General features: G+C 41.9%; 2 protein-coding genes across 4 annotated transcripts in view; one reads left to right on the plus strand and one right to left on the minus strand.

Moving 5' to 3' along the window:
* AURKA (aurora kinase A) overlaps positions 1-1,134 on the minus strand; it is a 14,045-nt gene extending 12,911 nt beyond the window's left edge. Inside the window, exon 1 of the mRNA XM_003787713.3 lies at positions 1,091-1,134. Coding sequence (XP_003787761.1) covers positions 1,091-1,132 — 42 coding nt within the window. The 5' untranslated portion in view covers positions 1,133-1,134. The remainder of the gene's footprint in view (positions 1-1,090) is intronic.
* A 4,297-nt stretch (positions 1,135-5,431) lies between these two features.
* On the plus strand, positions 5,432-15,931 carry CSTF1 (cleavage stimulation factor subunit 1). Of its 3 annotated transcripts, none has more exons than XM_023511954.1 (6): positions 5,432-5,533; positions 8,180-8,377; positions 9,770-10,047; positions 10,201-10,398; positions 11,796-12,186; positions 15,358-15,931. In XM_023511954.1, exons 2-6 carry the CDS (start codon positions 8,209-8,211, stop codon positions 15,615-15,617), a joined length of 1,296 nt encoding a protein of 431 aa, XP_023367722.1. In that variant the 5' UTR covers positions 5,432-5,533; positions 8,180-8,208; the 3' UTR covers positions 15,618-15,931. The 3 variants fall into 3 exon arrangements, with proteins under 3 accessions (XP_023367722.1, XP_003787763.1, XP_012659374.1); XM_003787715.2 differs by lacking the exon at positions 5,432-5,533 and adding an exon at positions 5,552-5,744; XM_012803920.2 differs by lacking the exon at positions 5,432-5,533 and having other exon boundaries at positions 7,676-8,377.
* The last annotated feature ends 4,289 nt before the right edge of the window (positions 15,932-20,220 follow it).

The following is a 20,220-nucleotide window of genomic DNA, read 5'->3' on the forward strand; positions in this document are numbered from 1 at the left end:
GGCGCCCGCCACAACACCCAGCTATTTTTTGTTGCACTTGTCTTTGTTGTTTAGCTGGCCCAGCAGAGTTCGAACCCACTAGCCCCAGTGCATGTGGCTGGCATCCTAACCACTAAGGATGGTTCTTATGCCGATTTCCTACAAGAAAAAAAATCTAGGAGTTACCATGATTAACGAATCTTTAAAGCAGTGGTTCTCAACCTTCCTAATGCCACAAGGTATTTTCATTGTTAAAAAGGGGTTGTGACCCACAGGTTGAGAACTGCTGCTTTAGAGCATTGCCTCAGTAGTCCACACACATTAAAGGCTAAAAACCAGAGACGCATTCCTGAACTCCAGGCCTATCCTCATCTGAATTAAGCACTCCTCCTCAAGACTATTAAGGGCCCTAAATAGACAAGTACCCAATGAAAAAAAATCCAAATCTGAAACTTTTTGAGCAATGACATGCCACTCAAAAGGAAATACTCACTGCTGGAGCATTTTGGATTTTCATATTTGAGTTGCTCAACCATTAAATATAATGAAAAATTCCAAAATCCAAACACTTTTCTGGTCCCAAGCATTTCACAGCAAAGGACCCGTATATAGTAAGTCCTGGTATTGGTTCACAGGGGCTCTCAGTTCCTCACCAGTCAGGGACCACGTGCTTTTCATCACTGTAATCTCTGCCTCTAACAAACTCTGGCTTAAAGTGGGCTCTCAAGAAAAGTTCACCAAAATGCCACTTGACATTTATCCACTCTGGATTTATCACTCCCTAAGTTATGACCAGAAAAAAAATATACCAAAAAGGTTCATTTCTGATGCAAGAAAGTATAGACAAGTTTTGGGCTTCTTTGGGGTAGTTTAGTATTATCATCCTGCATACAATGGAGGAGTGCAGATATTTAAATAGCTAACTGTAAGACAAGGCAGGACAAAAAAGTTACAATTTGGAATCAGCAGACTGTTACCAAATGCCAAGTGACTAATTCATAAACAGAAGTAACAGGGGATCTAAATATACAATGCAAAGGAAAGCTGAGAATTCCAATCTCCATGTGAGTTCTATGAATGTGACTGAGATTTTAGAGATTACTCAATTTACCTTAATGGGCCCTGAAATGTAGTTTTCTTTTGATCTGTCCATGATGCCTGAAAAGAAAAAAGAACCTTTAATTTAAAAAATACCACCTGCTTCAAAGTGCTGTTGCTAGAGTGACAGTTCCTAGATGAAAGGCCTCCATAACACACAGGATTTCATACTTTTTGTCCAAAGGAAGCATATGGGGGATGGAGTGCTTTCCCACCTGATACAGGACGTACAGGTGTGGGGCTTTTCCTACCAGGCCAACCCCTCCGCCCTGAACACTCAGGACTTCACTCCTCAACAGACGCATCTGGCTGCTGTATCCGCTGCTCTTCAACAGGCCCCTCCCATCCATGTGCAGCCTGCTGGAATACATACTGCTACCTTGACAGTCCTCTTTATGACTGTCCCAGCCACCACCCCATCTCTCATCTCCCCTTCCAATAGCTAAGCTCAGAAAAACTACTATACATGTCATCCCTACCACCACCATCCCAGCCCATTCCCAATGGGCTTTCTCCTCCCACCATGTCAGCAGGCCCATGGCTGACCCCTACTCAATTCTGTCCTCATCTGGTGTTCTCATCAGAACGTGACAAGGTTGACCATGTCTTACAGCCCCTTCACTTAGCTTCCAGCTTTATCTCCCACCTCACTATCTGTCCTGTCTTACCCTACTTTGCTGTATCCACTTCATGTTTCCCCAGTCTTGTGTCTGGGGTGACCCAAGAATGAGTCCTTGGACCCTCCACTTCACCAATGCCTTGGCTCTAACCATTTTATTAGGATAACTAAAAATGCATCCACTACCCTAGCCTTTCCTCTCCCTAACCTGTCAGACTTAGGTATCCAAGTTATTTACTCAGTCTCACAGAAATGTCTGCCAGGAATCTCAATCCTCTACCAAGACAGAATCTCTGTTCTCCTGTGTACTTTTCCTCTCCTTGCTCATAGTGTGCCCTGAGTTCAGGCCTACGACTACTTCCCCATCTACACTCACTCCCTACGTTGAGTTCATCCAGTCTCTTGGCTTTCAATGTGTACCGTGCACAGGCTGATGACTTCCAAGTATCCTTCTCCAACCCAGACCTCTCCCCTGAACTCCCAACTTAAACTTCCTAAATTCTACACATCTGTGCCTGGTTATGGGCGAGGCACCTCAGTGGCCCAAACTGAAGTTCTGATCCCTCTCCACTCCCCAAATCTATTCTCACAGATGTCTGCATCTCAGTTGATGGCAAATCCATCCTGCCAGTGGCTCAGGAATAATCCTTATTCTCTCTCAAACCCCACATCTAATCCATCAGCATATTTTTTAGGCTCTACCTTCAAAATCACTACTCACCCCCTCTACTACCACCACCTGGTCAAACCATTATTCCTTCCTAGATTGCTTCCAACAGGCTCCCGGTGCCCTCCCTTCTTCTATCCTTGATGGGCTGTTCTCAGCCCTGCAGTCAGGGATCCCATAAACAAGTGTCGGTCCTTAGTTCAAAACTTCCCATGACTCCCCAACTGAAGCAAAAATATTCAAACTCTGACCTACACAGCCAGGTCTATGAAGTCTCTCATAACGTAGACCCAATAAACTCTGACTACACCTCCTCTCCTCGTCCATTGCATACCACCCACTCAGGGCTCCTTTCCTTTCTCAAACAAGTCCCTTGCCAAAGGTACTTCGCACTTCCTGCTCCCCCCACATGTGTGCAGCTCAGGCCTTCATTTCACTGAGGTCTCTGATAATACGTCCTCTCCAAAACCATCTCTTATTTTTCTTATAATCTTTGATGTCTGACATGAACAACATATGCATCTGTTTGCTGCCTGTCTCCCCAGAGTCAGATATCCAGCCTGCTCAGAGTCTACACAGAAATAAGTTCCATAAAAGCTTAGCTTACAATAATTAGCCGTTAGGTTAATAGTACAAAAGGATGTAGTCCCACTATATTCACTGTTTCCACCCCAAAACCTACAACATAACATGTCATGAACATCAGTGCTTTAAGAATCAATCAATCCACTGACATAGGAAATCAAAAATAGTTTTTAACATTTAGTAAGCCCATACCGTGAGTCAGGCACAACAACCTATCAAATAGGTACATCAAGAAAGCAGAAACCTTTCTTACTCAGGTGCTCTCAGAATTCTAGAATCCCAAAGAACTCCCCACCCCCGTGTTTTCACATCCATTTTACAAATGAGCAAACAACTCCACAGAGAAGAGATGAAGACAGAACTAGTACCAATGAGGCTGGAGCCCTTATTAAAAACAAGGGGTGAGAAAAAATAAAAAGGAAATGCACACTTGTGTTATGCAAACATTAATTTTGCACATGCTCAAATACTTTCTTCACTTTCCCTGACAGTTACAAGTAGCAGACTAATGAGACCAAACGGGCCAAAGGACATTTATTCAACACTCTTCTGACAGAAGTTCCAGTTCACTCCACTTTTCTTCCTAAGAAAACTGAATAGGCTCAGGGCCTGTGGCTCAAGTGGCTAAGGCACCAGCCACATACACCAAAGGTGGCGAGTTCGAATCCAGCCCAGGCCCGCCAAACAACGATGGCTGCAACCAAAAAAAAAATAGCCAGGCGTTGTAGCCAGTGCCTGTGGTCCCAGCTACTTGGGAGGGTGAGGCAGGAGACTCGCTTGAGCACAGGAGTTGGAGGTTGCTGTGAGCTGTGATGCCATGGCACTCTACCCAGGGGGCCAGCTTGAGGCTCTGTCTCAAATAAAAGAAAAGAAAAGAAAACGGAATAAAATGGAAGACCTTGATCTAGAATTCTAGGGAGCACTCCAGGAAGACTACTCTTCAGGTGATTCTTATCTACAACCAGATGACCTTTACAGGATCCATTCCGTTCAAACCAGAGATCCTACAATTTTGAATAGAAAAGTCGTTAGCTTAATAGTACAGAGAGAGGTTTATATATTCTTTTTCCTCTGAGCCATGAATGTCTGCAGAGATATGAAAGAGAGGAGCGAGGAACTGAGTGTGTGCTACTGAAAAATGTTTAATTCAAGGAACGAAGGAGGTTAGATAAGAGGAAGTGATAGTAACAGTCTAGGGCAGTAGCTATGCATACCTCGCCCAGATGTCTGTTAAGAATGGAGACGCTCAGGCCCAAATCCAGACCTAATAAAACAGGCTCTGCATTTTAACATCCCCGGATGATTGGTATGCGTGGGTCTGCGTCACTACTTCTCAATGCAACATAAGCATCACCTGAAGAGTTTAATAATTAGACACCTGGGTCCCATCTCTATGCAATTCCGATTTCCTGGGCCCTGGGTGGGGCTATACTTTTAACAAGGTCTTAAGTAATCCTGACATAACTGCTCCGAGGCCAACGGCTCACAAGTCCCGGCCCCAAAAAGACCTCTCCGAGGTCATCTTATTCACTAATTCACCCACTCATCCAGTCTGGGCCTTCCCAGGCTATTCTAGCTAAACAGCCTCCATTAAGCCGCACTACTGTTTTATTTCCTTCCTAACACCCGTGACAGGTGCAAGTTATCTTGGGAGCTCGCCGTCTCCCCAAACCCCACTAGAACGCGAACTCCAAGGCAGCAACGACCACCTGTCTCTCACCCTGCTCACCCCCAATCCCCTTCCATCGCTGGGTGTCATAACAAGTGGCTTTTTTTTTTTTTTTGAGACAGAATCTCAGTTTGTCGCCCGAGTGCCGTGGCGTCGCAGCTCACGGCAACCTCCAACTCTTGGGCTTAAGCGATTCTCTAGCCGCAGCCTCCCGAGTAGCTGGGACCGCAGGCGCCGCCACTGCGCCCGGCTATTTTTTTTGGTTGCAGTTGTCATTGTTGTTTGGCAGGCCTGGGCCGGGTTCGAACCCGCCAGCCACCGAGCTACGCACCGAGCCAACCAGTGGCATCTCAGAGGGCGCCTAGTTACCCAGGGGCAGGTGCTGGGAGCGCCACGGAGACGCCAGGGCCAAGGACGCAGGGGCCAGGGCGAACTCCGTCGCTCTGCTCCTTCCTTCTGGCCCGCGGCCCCCCAGTCTGCGAAGAGGACCCCCCAGCCGGCCGCCCCTCGTCCCTGCTGCCCTCGTCCGCCACACAGGGTTAGCACCCCCCGCACCCAGCCCAGTCCACCTGCCGGGTCCAACCTCAGATCCAAGTCCCGGAGTCCTCTCAGCTCTCAGCCGTTAGGATTCAAAGACTCTTCTTTTTAAATAGGAGTTAAACCCTCTAACCCGAAAGCTGATTGGTCTGAGCTAGAGAGAGGTTGCCTTATGATTGGTTCACCAGGTGGCCGACGGCGGGAGACACGTTCCGACGCGCAGACCGGGCGCAGGCGCACTGGCTCCCTACGACCCCGGAAGTGGTGGAGTCAACGGTTCGACAGACCCGTGACGGTTTTAGAGCCCGCGGTGTTCTCCGAGATCAGGCATTTGTCCGTGAGACAACACCTCCTTGACGTCAGCGTTGTCCCATAGGAGGTAAAGTCGAAGGAGGTGAACGAACCTTTTGAACATGCCAGTAAGATGGCGAGAAGGGCGAGAGAGAGTAGGACCTATCGATAGCGCAGCGCTCGGCGTGGCACCCTGTGCGCGTGCGCAGTAAACGTGCACTTGGAGCGATCGATTGGGCAGGCTTCGTGCCTCCATTTTTCTGGGAGCGAGCGGGAGACCGAGGGAGCGGGACTAGCTGGTACTGGGGTCTGGGCGGACGGGGAGAGTGGCTGGTGCGGTCGGCTGGGGCCTTTAGAAGACCACAGAAAGGGCTGGAGCGAAGCGGGTAGAGTGGGGAGTCAGCGGGGGGCGTACGCCCGGAATTGGGGTCCCCCGAGTTGCCGGGCTTGGCCTGCACGCCCCTTTCCTTTCCTCGGAAGGCCTCGCGCCCATCCCACCCGGTCCTCAGTTCCCCTCCGCGCCTGCTGTGAGGTGGAGTCTGTGTTCTCGCCCTGGTGCCCTCCATCTCCGTCCGAGTTGTCCCGGGCCGGGTGCTCGTCCTCGCGTTTCGGGGTCCTGGCCTGCAAATTGGGGATGGTAATTAATTAGGCTTCTGCTAGCCCGGCGAGTGAACGTTCTATGGGAGTTGAAGTGGGGGCTGGATCACGTTTTTAAAACTATCATTGTACACCCCGTGGTGTACCGGCAAGAATGAAAAGACCAGATGGAAGAGTGGCAGGGGGAGTGAAAAATGGTTCCCCTCCATGCTTCTAAGTTCCTTGTCATGGCCACAAATTAAGTTGGCATACCGTAAATTAACTGTTAAGTAAGTTACTGGAGGTTAAGCAAGGTGGTGCACCAAGCATTGATCGCAGTGCCTGACATAGAAAAATTAATCGAGTTAAGTTGGTCGATATTTACAGTAGAACTTGTAGGTTATTTTTCAGCAATTTTTATTCTTTTTATTCTAACCTAGAACCTTTTCGTTTCTTCTGTTTATTAAGCTTTGTCTATAGGGGGAAAAATCTTTACGTACAAGAGTCCCACAAAATATGAGACTCTTAAGTGTCAAATGACTGAAGCTTGTACAGCATCCTGAGCTAGGAAAAGGAATAGGGGCTTCTCTGGCAGTGTGAACACTAGTTTTGAGAGGGTGAGGGGAGGAAATGTACGGTGAATAAAGGCGGGTTTTTTAATGCAGATAAAGACTCTCTCTGGTACATAAAAGCTGTCTCAGAGCAGCCCTCAAAAGAATAGGTAGTCAGCTCTATGGGTGATGTCAACACTTGCCTGGGTGATTTGGTTTTTTTGGAGGATTCAACTTCAGACAGATGAGAGGTGCTCAGAGAAAGCCTCCACCTGCATTCTGTTCCCTAGATATCTTCAATTCGAGGTAATCAAGATACCAAAGCATCTTATTTTGAGTTGGTGGTTCCTGAACTCCTTCAGTGGTTAAGTTCTGGGCTCTGGAGTGGGCAGTTCTGGCGGTCACGTTAACTAGATGAGTTACACAGCCACAGTTTCCTTGAGTAGGTGTCCTAAGCTCTTTGAGCTGGCCTCATCATCTTTATTGTGTCCCAGTGTTGTCTGCACAAGTGCAGATTTATGTACCTTTGCTTGTACATATATTCAAATACCTTGAATGATATTATCCGATAAGCTAATGCTTATAAGGTGCTTAGCACGGTATCTGGCATATGGGATGTGCTTAGTAAGTGTTGACTATTACAATTACCACCTATTGGTATTGCCCAGGGTGTAAGCAGTCAAGCTCTGAGGTCACTTTTATTATTTGTTGCTGTCCCAGACATATGTAGCCTTCTAATGTCTGTCCAAACATACTCATACATATAGACATTGATTTTTGATAAATTATTCAGTCATGCCCACCAATTACAGTTCTTTTTTCACAAACCAGATACTATCATTGACAGGTTTCTGTTGCACTTTCTAAGACTGAAGGAGAACTTAGATGCTTGTAAATCAATGAGTGTGCAGTACTTCCAAATTTTTACATTTTTTCCCCCATTTTTGATACTGTTTTGACCCTATCTTACTTGGCATTTTATTAAGTAGTTCACCTTTGAATCTTTCCAATGCGTTCAACTTGGTGTGCTTTTCATAGTCCAGTAGCATTTTTTGCCCTCATATTTTGATTTACTAACTAAATGATGTAATTACAGTAAGAAGCTCAATTGCTATTAAATAGGTTTTAAGAATGAACATAACAGACATTAGTAAGCATACAAGTCAGCTAGTGGAACAGTAGTCTGGATGTCAGCAGAATAGCAGCTGTCATGCATTTTGGAAATACCAGTCAGTGTTTAATTAACAGAAGAAATAGATTGTTCTGGGATAGCAATAAAGAATAAAAAGTACCTGGGGTAGTTTGGCAGAGAAGAAAAGTTGATAAGGGATTCTCCTGTAAATATTGACTAGCATGACTTGAAGAATTTCTGTATGCCAGGCACTGTGGTCTCAATGCTTTATGTGCACCATCTTGTTTAATTTCCAGTAACTTAACTGCTGAAGTATCTGAGCTCCAAGAAATGAGATCACTGATCAAAGATAATGCAGCGGATAGAGATGAGATTTTATTTGTGTAAGATTAAGTGTGACCAAAGAGTCTTGTGCTGTTTCTGTGATTTACTAGTGCCTGCCTCTTTACCATCCACCTGTTCTCCCTTCTTGCAGCTGGCAGGGAAATTGTCCTCTTCTCCAAGATGTACAGAACCAAAGTGGGCTTGAAGGACCGCCAGCAGCTCTACAAGCTGATCATTAGCCAGCTGCTCTATGATGGCTATATCAGCATTGCTAATGGCCTCATCAATGAAATCAAGCCTCAGTCTGTTTGTGCACCCTCGGAGCAGCTCTTGCATCTCATCAAACTAGGTAGCTTGTGAGTGCAAATTCATAGATCCCATTGTGAGGTTTTAGATTTTTTCATGCAGCAGAATTTTGCAGATCAAAATAATCTAGTTTAGTGCCACGTATAGTGCTTGGATATTGAAGGAGTAAGTGACATCCAGATGATGGAGACCTTAAGCTGGTTCTAGCTTCAGGGTCTATATATGCATTATGTGGATCACTCCATAATTGTATTACTGACTTCCTTCGGATTTTAGCTCAAATGGTCTCTCAGAGTCCTTCTCAATTCTTATAAAATAATCCTACTCTCTTTCCCACACTTCCCCAGTTACTCTGTTATCGTGATTCCATTTCCCTGGTAATAGAATTACTCTGAAATTTCCGTCATGGCTTGGATTGTTTCCCACACAGTCATCAGCTTTCCATTTCACACCTCCCCAGAAAAGACCAAAAGCTCAATAAAGATGAGGTTCTTTTCTTCTTTAACAGTATTTCCTAGTGCCTACCTGGCTAATAATAGAAAATAGTAAAATACTGAATTAGGAAAAACATTTAGACTTTGACTTGGCAATGCCAATTGTGAGAATTGATTCTGAAATAAAATGGATATACAAGCCCAAAATAGGTGATTAGCTATAAATTTCTCATTATTCATAAAATTGAATGATACAATGATACAAGTGAATATTTATTAACCTGGACAGATTTTTATTCTGTATAATTAAATGAACAAGTAAGTCATAACATGTCACACAGTGTGGGTCTATTTTTTGGAAAAATAAAACTTCGCATAGGAAAAAGTCCAGAAGAATTCAACCCTGAGTTTTTAATAATTATCACTGGTTGTTAAAATTTGAGGTTGTTTTTATTTTCTTATTCATCTATAGTTCTAGTTTTTACTGTACCAGTCAATATATTTTCTATATAGTGTTTGAGGTTATTTTTAAATTTAAAATGCATATTTTTTATAAACTTTATTTAAATGTCAGTATTCTTTCAGAAACATTTTACTAAATTTAATATTAACATAGCTGAATTAATGAGTTTCAAAGCTGCTGCTAACAGCTCTCAGCCCTAAAAATATTAAAAGTTGGAATGGGAAAAAATGGATAATTTAAAGAAAGGGAAGCGTTGAGTTTCTATAGTTGTAGTTAAAGTAATAAACTGTGGAGGCAGGAACCTGGGGAAACGATTGTCTGATGAAACCTAACCTTCCACCAACCCAGGTCGCCTCACAATGTTGGGAGCCTTGAATCAAACAGGCAGTATAAATAATTTTTTAAAGCATTAGGTGTCATGCAACTCTGAGAAATAGTAAATTGACATGGATGAACTTCTTTCCAATTTGGATCCAGAACTTTGTCTTTGCCTTTTATAAAAACATTTTTGATGCCTGCCCTTTTCCTTTCTTTTCAGGAATGGAAAATGACGACACTGCAGTTCAGTATGCCATCGGCCGTTCAGACACAGTTGCCCCAGGCACAGGGATTGACCTGGAATTCGATGCAGATGTTCAGACTATGTCCCCAGAGGCTTCTGAGTATGAAACATGCTATGTCACATCCCATAAAGGACCGTGCCGTGTAGCTACATACAGTAGAGATGGACAGTTGATAGCTACTGGGTCTGCTGATGCTTCCATAAAGATACTTGACACAGAGAGAATGTTGGCCAAAAGCGCCATGCCAATAGAGGTAAAGATCTCAGCAACATGCTCACGGTTTGCCTTTTGTTAATTGTGGGGAGAACAAGAGCACAGTTTAAATAAGCTTTAGTTTGCCATGGTTGTGGATTATGTACTTTAATTCAGACAGATTTAATACTTTCAATATCTCTTATTGGTCTAGGTCATGATGAATGAGACTGCACAACAGAATATGGAAAATCACCCAGTGATTCGAACTCTCTACGACCATGTGGATGAAGTCACGTGTCTCGCTTTCCACCCAACAGAACAGATCCTGGCTTCTGGCTCAAGGGATTATACTCTTAAATTATTTGACTATTCCAAACCATCTGCAAAAAGAGCCTTCAAATACATTCAGGTTAGGAGTCTTTGGAAAGAAACTTTTCATTTTTTCTTAAATACAGTGAGGTGTTATGTGACTATTCTCTTTTAAAAAGTAGTCTCAGTGGGGCGGCAGTGCTCATAGCTTAGTGGGTGGGGCGCTGGCCACATACTCTTGAGGCTAGCGGGTTCAAACTTGGCCAGGCCAGCTAAAAACAAGAATGACAACTGCAACAACAAGAAAAGTAGCCAGGCATGGGGCAGACACCTGTAGACTTCCCTACTTGGAAGGCTGAGGCAAGAGAATTGCTTAAGCCCACAGAGTTTGAGGTTGCTGTGAGCTGTGACACAACGGCACTCAACCGAGGGCAACGTAATAAGACTCTGTCTCAAAAAAAAAAAAAAAAAAAAAAAAAATAGTAGTTTCAGTGACCATCCTATAAAACAAGGTGCAGAAATACAGATAGAATGAACAATATTTGATAGCACAACAAAGTGATTATAATCAACAGTAAGTTAGGGCACACTTTAAAATAACTAAAAGAATGAAATTTGAATGTTCCTAACAAAAAATGTTAAATGCCTGAGGTGATAGATTCCTCAATTACCCTGATTTGATTAATCCACATTGTATGCCTATATCAAAACATCTCATATGCTCTAACCTAATCTGTTGCATACCCATAATAATTAAAAACTTTAAAAAAAAGAAAAAGTACAGTAAGCAAGATGCATGCTGGATGGCATGGGAATCAGATTTTATTGGCATATATACTTAACATGCTGTTACCTGCCTGCTTTCTGTGGCCAGGAAAGACTGCGTTGGGTCACAGTTTGTGTCACAAGAGTTGGGAATTCATAACACTTTTTAAAGATTGCAGATCTCTATTAAAAAACAAAACAACCAACTTCACTAAAGCATAACCTATAGGAAGCAAAAAAACTTATTTTAAATTATGAAGTCTTTACTGGAAGAGTGAAATTTAGTGCCCCAGTTTCAATATGCAATGCAGAAAGATTAGCGTTTTAGTGGTGGCTTCCAACTTTCAGTAGGTAAGCCTCAATGTTTGCAGCCTTGGAGCAAGTTAAAGAAGCTAGTCTTACATTCAAATTGTGTTTATCTTCCCTCAGTAACTACATGAATATGCCATAGGTTGATAACATTCCATTCTCTGTTCACTCAAGTGTTCATTTCCAAATAATGTAGCTCACTTTTGTAGTTTTTGGAATCTAACCAGTAAATATATAATTTTGGAAATATCAGTTCAAAAGATACTTTTACATATTTCACATTTTATTCCTTCTGATATCTATGTGATATCTGATAATTGCTTTATAGATTCTTGACATCAGCCAGACACTTTGCACTTTTCCTGTGCATTTCTTTCATTGTTCACTAGTTGGTTATTTAGGTTAATGTCTTTGTCCCAACAGGAAGCTGAGATGTTACGCTCCATCTCTTTTCATCCTTCTGGAGACTTTATACTTGTTGGAACTCAGCATCCGACTCTTCGCCTTTATGATATCAACACCTTTCAGTGTTTCGTCTCTTGCAATCCTCAAGATCAACACACTGATGCCATATGTTCCGTTAATTACAATCCTAGTGCCAATATGTATGTAACTGGTAGCAAGGATGGCTGCATCAAATTATGGGATGGTGTTTCAAATCGATGCATCACAACCTTTGAGAAGGCACATGATGGTGCTGAAGTTTGTTCTGCCATTTTTTCCAAAAATTCTAAATATATTCTTTCAAGTGGAAAAGACTCTGTAGCAAAACTTTGGGAAATATCTACAGGAAGAACACTGGTCAGATATACAGGTATGTGAGAGATTGATACTATTTAATATATCTATAGAATTTTAGTTTTCAAAACTCTTTTAGGTCATCACAAGGGAGCAACACAATAAATTAGTGCATTGAGCAAGGCAGATGTCCCTCTTCTAAATACGAGGAAACTGAGGCACAGAGGTGAATAATTTAATCAAGGCTACAGTCTGTTAGAGGCAGAGCTGGAAGTGAAACCAGGTTTCTTAATTTTGCTTTTTCCCAGTACGTCACTCCTGAGACTAGGTTGGATTCCAGGAAGTAACATTTGAGAACCCTGGTTCCCTGATAGACAGATGGCCTGCCCAGCTTCCCAGGAGAATGTGAAAGCAATCTAGAGAAAAGCCTCCGTTAGTGGATCTCAGTATTCTGTACATTAGGAAAAGAAGGGCTAGGGGTCTTTTTATAACGAGATCTATTTAAATTTATCCTGTCACTAGTAGGGTTCAAGTTTGGTTATTTGATAGTGTTGTTAAAATATTGTGAATTATTCTTCTGTTCCTTGTAGCAGTGAAGACCAGAAAATTTCCACTGGTTTCCTCTGTTAATGAGATATGTTTGTGTCACATACTAAAGTCACTATGACCCTGCTGTGTTAAGAAGTTAACATCTTAAAGAAGAGTTGGTGACATTTGGCCACTAGGGTGCAGCATAACCTGCCTTAGATTTGTCTATTACAATCAATGTTTTCCTGCTGTCTTTCTGGCTTCTGCTATGTGTAATACAATTGTTTTTATTATAATTCTTTGCAACTTCATTGACACACTTTATGTGAATTTATTTTGATAAAAGCCGTGTGCTTGCTGCAAACAAAAGATAAAAAGCATGTGAAAGCATCCTCTCCTTCAGAAATAGTAATCACTATTTTAAGGAGGGCGCCGTATCTGGACAGATGTCAGGCTGCTGACGAGAGCTCGTTGTATTTGTTTTATGAATGTTTTATAGTAGTGAAATTGATTGCCTTGTTTTAGTGGAGAGTTACAATTTGGTTTTTCAAAAACAGGATTGTATTGAATTTATGTGCCAATTCTTTTCTGTTCACAGGTCAACACCCTGTCATGTTAGCACATTACAATTTGTTTAAAGTTTTAATATTTAGTTAGAATTCAAAAGGTTCTTGAAAAAAAAACTATCAAGAAAACATAAGAAATTTTGATGCTAAAAATTAATTTTAAATGCTATAAGTAAAATGTTAGCATATATACATACGTATGTTAGACATTGGGTTAATATTCTTAATTAAGAGACCTTTAAATATGAAAAAGATGAGCCCAAATTTCACAGAAAAAGAGCCAAAAACCATGAAGCCATTTTATAAGAGAAAAATGATCAATAAATACAAGATGGCCAACCTAAGAAATGGAAAATGAGATTATCTTTTTGTTTTGAGACAGTCTCAAGCTGTCATCACCTTGGGTAGACAGAGTGCCATAGCATCATAGCTCACAGCAACCTCCAACTCAGGCTGAAGTGTCCTGTTGCCTCAATTTTTCTATTTTTAGTAGAGATGGGGGGTCTGACTTCTGCTCAGGCTGGTCTTGGGAGCTCAAGGTATCCACCCACCTCAGCCTCCCAGAGTGCTGGGATTATAGGCGTGAGCCACCTCGTCCAGCCAGGATTATCTTTTTCAGATTTCAGAAGTTTAAAAACTAATATTTAATATTAAGAAGGATTTGAAGAAATCAGCATTTTATTAGTAGGAGGGTCAGCTGGTTAAAATGTATTTTTTGATCTCAGACATTCAACCTAAAGGTAATTGGACAAGCATGCACTTAACACACATCAAAAGATGTCTGTCACAAAATCATTTGGAGTAGTTGAGAGTTAGAAACATAAGTGTTCCTCAAGAAATATTGAATAAGTCTTGTTATACAACCATTGACAGTGTGCAACCTTTAAAAATAAGTATTCATGGGGCAGTGCTTGTGGCTCAAAGGGGTGGGGTGCCAGCCCCATATGCTGGAGGTGGCGGGTTCAAACCCAGCCCCGGCCAAAAACTGCAAAAAAAAAAAAGTACTCATGGCCAAGCACAGTGGCTCATGCCTGTAATCCTCACACTCTAGGAGGCCGAGGTGGGAGGATCACTTGACCTCAGGAGTTCAAGACCAGCCTGAGCAAGAGCAAGACCTATCTCTACAAAAAAAAAATAGAAAAACTAGCCCGACGTAGTGGTGGACGCCTGTAGTCCCAGCTACTCAGGGAGGCTGAGGGAGGATGATCACTTGAGCCCAAGAATTTGAGGTTGCTGTAAGCGAGGCTGCCACTGCAGTCTAGCCTGGGCAATAGAGAAACTCTGTTTCAAAAGTAAAAATACTCAGGGTATTATTTGTTAATAAGCATTTAGATTGCACAGCTCCTTGTGCATTACTTCACTTTAAACTTCACGTGAACCTCATAAGTTAAGTGCTGTAATTATCCCCATTGTACAGATGAGAAGGCTTAGGGGTGTTAAATAATTAGCGCAGTACATACTCTTAAATGAAAGCAGCATGTTATGTATGGTCTGACGTAAAGAATTTACAAATGAATGTGCCAGCACACATATACTTGGAAAAGGGGGTCAGTAAAATATTGACATTGTTACCTCTGGGTGGTAGAAATATCAGGCAGTTTTTATTTTCTTTTTTATATGGTACTTTAAGTATAAAATATGTATTCATAGTCATAAAAGAATACAGCTTTCTTTTGGAAAGCAGGTGTCCCTATAGTCCCAGTAATTCTATTTCAAGGAATTTAATCCTAAGGAAAAAAGCTTTCTATACAAAGGATGTTTATCACAACATTACTTAGAATTGATACAAACTAAATATCTTGCAGTAAAAGAAGTAATAGTGCTTATAAACATGAGATACACTGCGTTTAGTAAAAACATGGAAAAACGTACCTGACATAAAGTGAAACTTACAGTAGAAAAATATTCTACCTTATGTGGCACTAGTTTCCTGTATAGTTTTATGCCTAGACATACCTCAGAACTCCATGGGTATTAATAGGCCTCAGGTTATGGTCTAGAGATGATTTTCTTTTTCATAATATCGCTTTAACAGTTTTTAGATGACCTTTTTCCACTGACTGCTAGAACATTCTGAGGGTCTGCAATGTGAACTTAGAAAAATGTCCCTCCCGCAGTCCACAGCCCCCTTTAACTCTTGGTTTCCGTGGCAGGCGCAGGTTTGAGTGGCCGGCAGGTGCACCGGACCCAGGCGGTATTCAACCACACAGAGGACTACGTGCTCCTCCCTGATGAAAGGACGATCAGTCTCTGCTGCTGGGACTCAAGGACAGCAGAGCGAAGGAACCTGCTCTCCCTGGGGCACAACAACATCGTGCGCTGCATCGTGCACTCCCCCACCAACCCCGGCTTCATGACCTGCAGTGACGACTTCAGGGCCAGGTTCTGGTACCGGAGGTCAACCACCGACTGAACCGCCCGCACAGCTCCCCCCATGACTGCCCTCCCCCGTGTCCGGTCACCAGCCTCAGTCATCAGTCAGTGTACCATCTTTGGCAGTTGAGCTGCCCCTGTCTACATCCTTCTTGGATTTGTACAAAAGAATCTTTTTTTACCTTGATGTAGAATCATGGTGGAAAAAGTTGGGAACGCAGATGTGTGCAGTTGTTCTCCATTCACTGATTATTACAGTGTGATTTTCATCGGTTTTGTAAATACAGGACTCTCTGTTTCTTTGGACTCTCTTGATTGTTTGAAGGATAGATTATTAAAGCGCTTTCGTCATGAGGAATTCTCCTTTGGTTCTTTGTCAGCTTTCAAGCCTGTTCTGTTACGCCCTCTTTGTACTTCCTTTCCAGACATGTTTTGGCAGAAGAGGAGGCATGCAGCTGTGAGAATCTAGGATTTTGTGTCATATCAAAACCATTTTAGAGAATCTCTGGATTCTGTCCTAAAATGATGCTTATTTCAATAATCTACAGATCTACAACTTTAGTGTTAGATATTTTTCACACTAATAAAATTAATGGTTAGTTTTTCCTGAAACTTTACAGGAGTGTACCTTTCATCACACCTCCCACACTATACCTTTAATACCTGCAATGCTTATCTTTAGTAGTAAACATATTTCTCATAAGATTGTTGCAGTTTGATGGGAAAAGATTGAAAAATTACCCAAGCTAATCCAGTTAGGTTGTCACCATTGCTCTCAGGTGTCACTCATCCCCACAAGTGATTAATACTGATTTTATTCTTCTGTGGCTTTAAATCTTCGTGTCTTTCAACTTGAACCGTAACTTCTCATTGAGGATGCATGTGGTAAATGCATTCTCAGAAGATTCATGCAATTCACCAGGTGATCCCAGTTTTCTTTTGCTTGAAACTTTATAGGAGATGACAGCATTTCTCTGGATTAGAGTTCTCTGAGCTCCCCCTACACAAACTTTGTGTTATATTTAACCCCCCAAAATGCCTCACAGTTTGAGTAGGAATACCTAGAAATATAATCTGGGATCATTGGATAAACATAGTGAATATGAAAGTAAAAGTAATTGCTTTACATTATGGGAACTTCTTAAAGTTACTGCATAAAAATTCTGCTTCAGCCATGCTGGAGGATCATTTTAACTCCTTGGTCTCTAAAGCCATTGTAAGCGTCCTCACCATAGTAAGTCACAGGGCTTTCGGTCCATAGTGACTTAACTTTACCATTTTATTTTGTGTCCTGACTCCCAATATTTGAACTTGTAACATTAAAGGAAACCTACTGAATAGGAAGGAGGGCAACCAATGCTACCAAAAATATTACCAACCAAACCCCACTTCTTTTTTTGACTTTCCTTTTGCTTTCGACCTATGAAGCTAAAGCAGAGAGTTAACATTTCTGTGCTACTCTGCTGTAGCTCGTTCTTAAATGTCCACAGGGCACTGCTGCTACAAGTTCCATTGGAGCTTTTCAGTTAATGAATTAAAATCTACTTTTTACAGTTTAGAATACTCTTCAGCAATGGATCTGTAGTTTCAGGACATAACGTTTACAAAACCAAAATACTTCTGAGTGTTTCCAAAATAGTTTTTTGGGTTTTTTTTTTTTTTTTCCTTTTAAATTCACAGTGTTTTGAACTGGTATGAATGCCGGGGAATGTCACCTGGACTTGGTCTCCACACCTCATTAATTGTACTGTGCAACACCTTGGCATTCACATGATAGATAATATCTGGCAGGAAAAGAACTTACACCTTCTATTTTTTTAAGATAAGTGATTTCTGAAATAAAATTTTTGTACAATGAAAATTTAAAGTGAGTTTTTTGGGGTTTCTTTTTTTTTTTTTTTTTTTGAGCTTCCTTTGAACGTCTCCCATGTTTGACTACAGTTCTCAAGTGGCGATTTTGACTTGGTATTTTTCACACTGTTTCTTTAGTTCTTTCTTCTAGAAGGCAATTTTTGTAGCTGAATCACCCTTAGCTCTGTGTCTTTGTTCACCTCTATGAATTGAAAGAACTTGAGTTTAAATCCATTTCTTTGGATTATTCATAGAAAGGTATCTTTTGCCTTAAATTTTGGTTTTCCTTAGGAAGAGCAATGGGGGGGGGGCAGTCTCAGTTCTGTTACTAACTTGCTAAGTAGCAAAGCATTTTTCTTCTAGGCTACAGATGTCCTTTTCTGTAATTAAAGGGCTTGCTTAATGAGGCCAGGGGCAGCAGCTCACACCTATAATCCCAGCACTTTCGAGATGCTGAGGTGGGAGGATCATTTAAAGCCCGGAGTTTGAGACCAGCCTGAGTAATATAGTGAAACTCTATTTCTACCCAAAAAAAAAAAAAAAAAAGTGAAAATTAGCTGTGTACAGTGGTACATTCCTATAGTTCTAGTTATTTGGGAGGCTGAGGCAAGAGGATCACTTAAGTGATTACAGTGAGCTGTGATCATGCCACAGCACTCCTATTCCATCCTGGGTGACAGCAAGACCCTGTTTCTTAGGGGAAATAAAAAATAAGGGCTTAATCAAAACAATCAACACGCACTTCAACCGGTGAAGTTCTTTTTTTTAAACAATGCATCATGATATAAACGGGAGGGAGGAGGGAATTTGCTTCTAGTAGTGAGATTCCTGTTTCCAAAAATAAGACAGCATCAAATCACTGGATTTCACAAACTACAATGTGAGAAGCACAGTAGAAGATGCTTTCAACAAAGGTGAACGTGGGCCAAACGGGGAAAATGAAGAAAAGCAGGACAGTGAAGGCGGGGACACCTTTGATCTTATTGGAGAGGATGGAGAAGCAGAAACAGCAACATGGATTCTCCTGGGAAAAGTGTTTTAAGAGAAGACCGCACGTGGAAAATACAGGGTGGTGGAAGAAGATAAAGTTGCCTAAGAACGTGTCTAAGTCAATGGATTGCTTTTCAGTGAGCAAGCGGCTTTAGTGGTTGGGGGAGGAGCCTACTTTTTAAAAAGAGGACATTTTTATTTATAAAGTTCTCTTACCATTTGTGAAATCTGCTGAGCCGTTTTAAGGACATTGAGATCTATATGGAGAGACACTTCCCTCAGCCTGGGAATCTGTGCTCCTTGTGACACGGTGAGGGCGGCAGCGTGAGCACACTTTTGCCCGTGAGAATGTGTGTGGAATGAACCACGCCCAGAGAGGATTTTAATGACTTGCCTGCTGTTTCCCGCACAAACTACCTCACAAGTCATTGTAACATAAGCTAGCCTTATTGTTAAAAAAAAAAAAAAAAGATTACCTCACTAGAATCTCCCTAACTTGGTTCTCTTGAACTCTTAACTATTTCAACTTGCAGACAGCCGGATATTACGAAAACAACCAATTTCCTAGAATAAAATGCTCTCGCAATGTTTGTGCATAGGAGAGACCCATTTGCCTTAAGATGCAAATGGGTTGCAGCAAAATGTCTCATTTTTCATTCATAAAACCTGTAGAGGCTCAAATACCAGACTGAGAAATCAAGCCCCTTATCTGCTGAATACTGTACTGTGCTTCCCTACAGGGCAAGTGCACCTAAGTTCAGAGCCAAGGCCACTGACGTCTGCATCTTATATTTGCTTTCTGGTCTAGGTTGTTATCCCTAGAAAAAAAGTCCTGCCAACCATAGCTTTGCGATCTGTATGATGAACTTCAGGCAAGCCCTTCAGTATGGGGAAGGAGTTTGCCAAGGTGATGGGAAACATCCAAACTCGAGTTGCTGTGTGGGAAGAGTCTTTCCTTTCCAAGAGGCTTGGGTTGAAATTCTACTTCTGTGTAACCTTGAGCAAGTTTGCTCATCCTTCCTTTCTGTTTTTCATTATAGACAATTTCAAGTGTACACAGAAGTCACTGATACAATAGAAACTTGTCTGGAGCTGGGGGATGAGGGGGAGGGTGAGCATCTGCTAATGGGTGTGGGGCTCCTTTGGGGGGTAACAAAAATGTTCTGAATTAGATAGTGGTGATGGTTATGCAACTCTGAAAATACCAAAAGCCACTGAATCATAACACTTTAAAAGGGTAAATGTTGTGGTGCCTGAATTATGTTTTAATAAAGCTGGGTTTTTTTTTTTAATCTTTTAAATTTCTGCATACAATGACTCCCAGTGTATCACGCAGACTGCCCAACTTTCAGCTCGCGGCCAATCTTGTTTTCCCTACACCTCCATCCACTTTCCCCTTTCTTGAATTATTTTGAAGTGAAGCTCATTGATGTCATCTGTAAATATTTCAGTATATATCTCTGAAATCTAAGGACTCTTGAAAACACGCTATCATTAGCCCTGCAAAGGTGGTGGTTAATTACTGAGTCAGTGTTCGAATTTCCTTGGAAATGATTTGTTTGCTCCGAATTAGGATCCAAATAAGGCCTATACATCGTGGTTTGATGTGTTTTAAATGTCTCCTCACCTATTTTTGTTGTTATTTGTGTGGGTTTTGTTTTGTTTGTTTTGTGACAGGGTCTTGCTCTGTTGCCTGGGCTACAATGCTGTGGCATCATCATAGCTCACTGTGACCTCAAACTCCTGTACTCAAGTGCTCCTCCTGCCTCAATAACTGGGACTACAGACACACCCCCCCAGGC

This window comes from Otolemur garnettii, unplaced genomic scaffold (genome assembly GCF_000181295.1).
Source record: "Otolemur garnettii isolate 467f Iridium unplaced genomic scaffold, OtoGar3 scaffold00023, whole genome shotgun sequence".
NCBI lineage: Eukaryota > Metazoa > Chordata > Mammalia > Primates > Galagidae > Otolemur > Otolemur garnettii.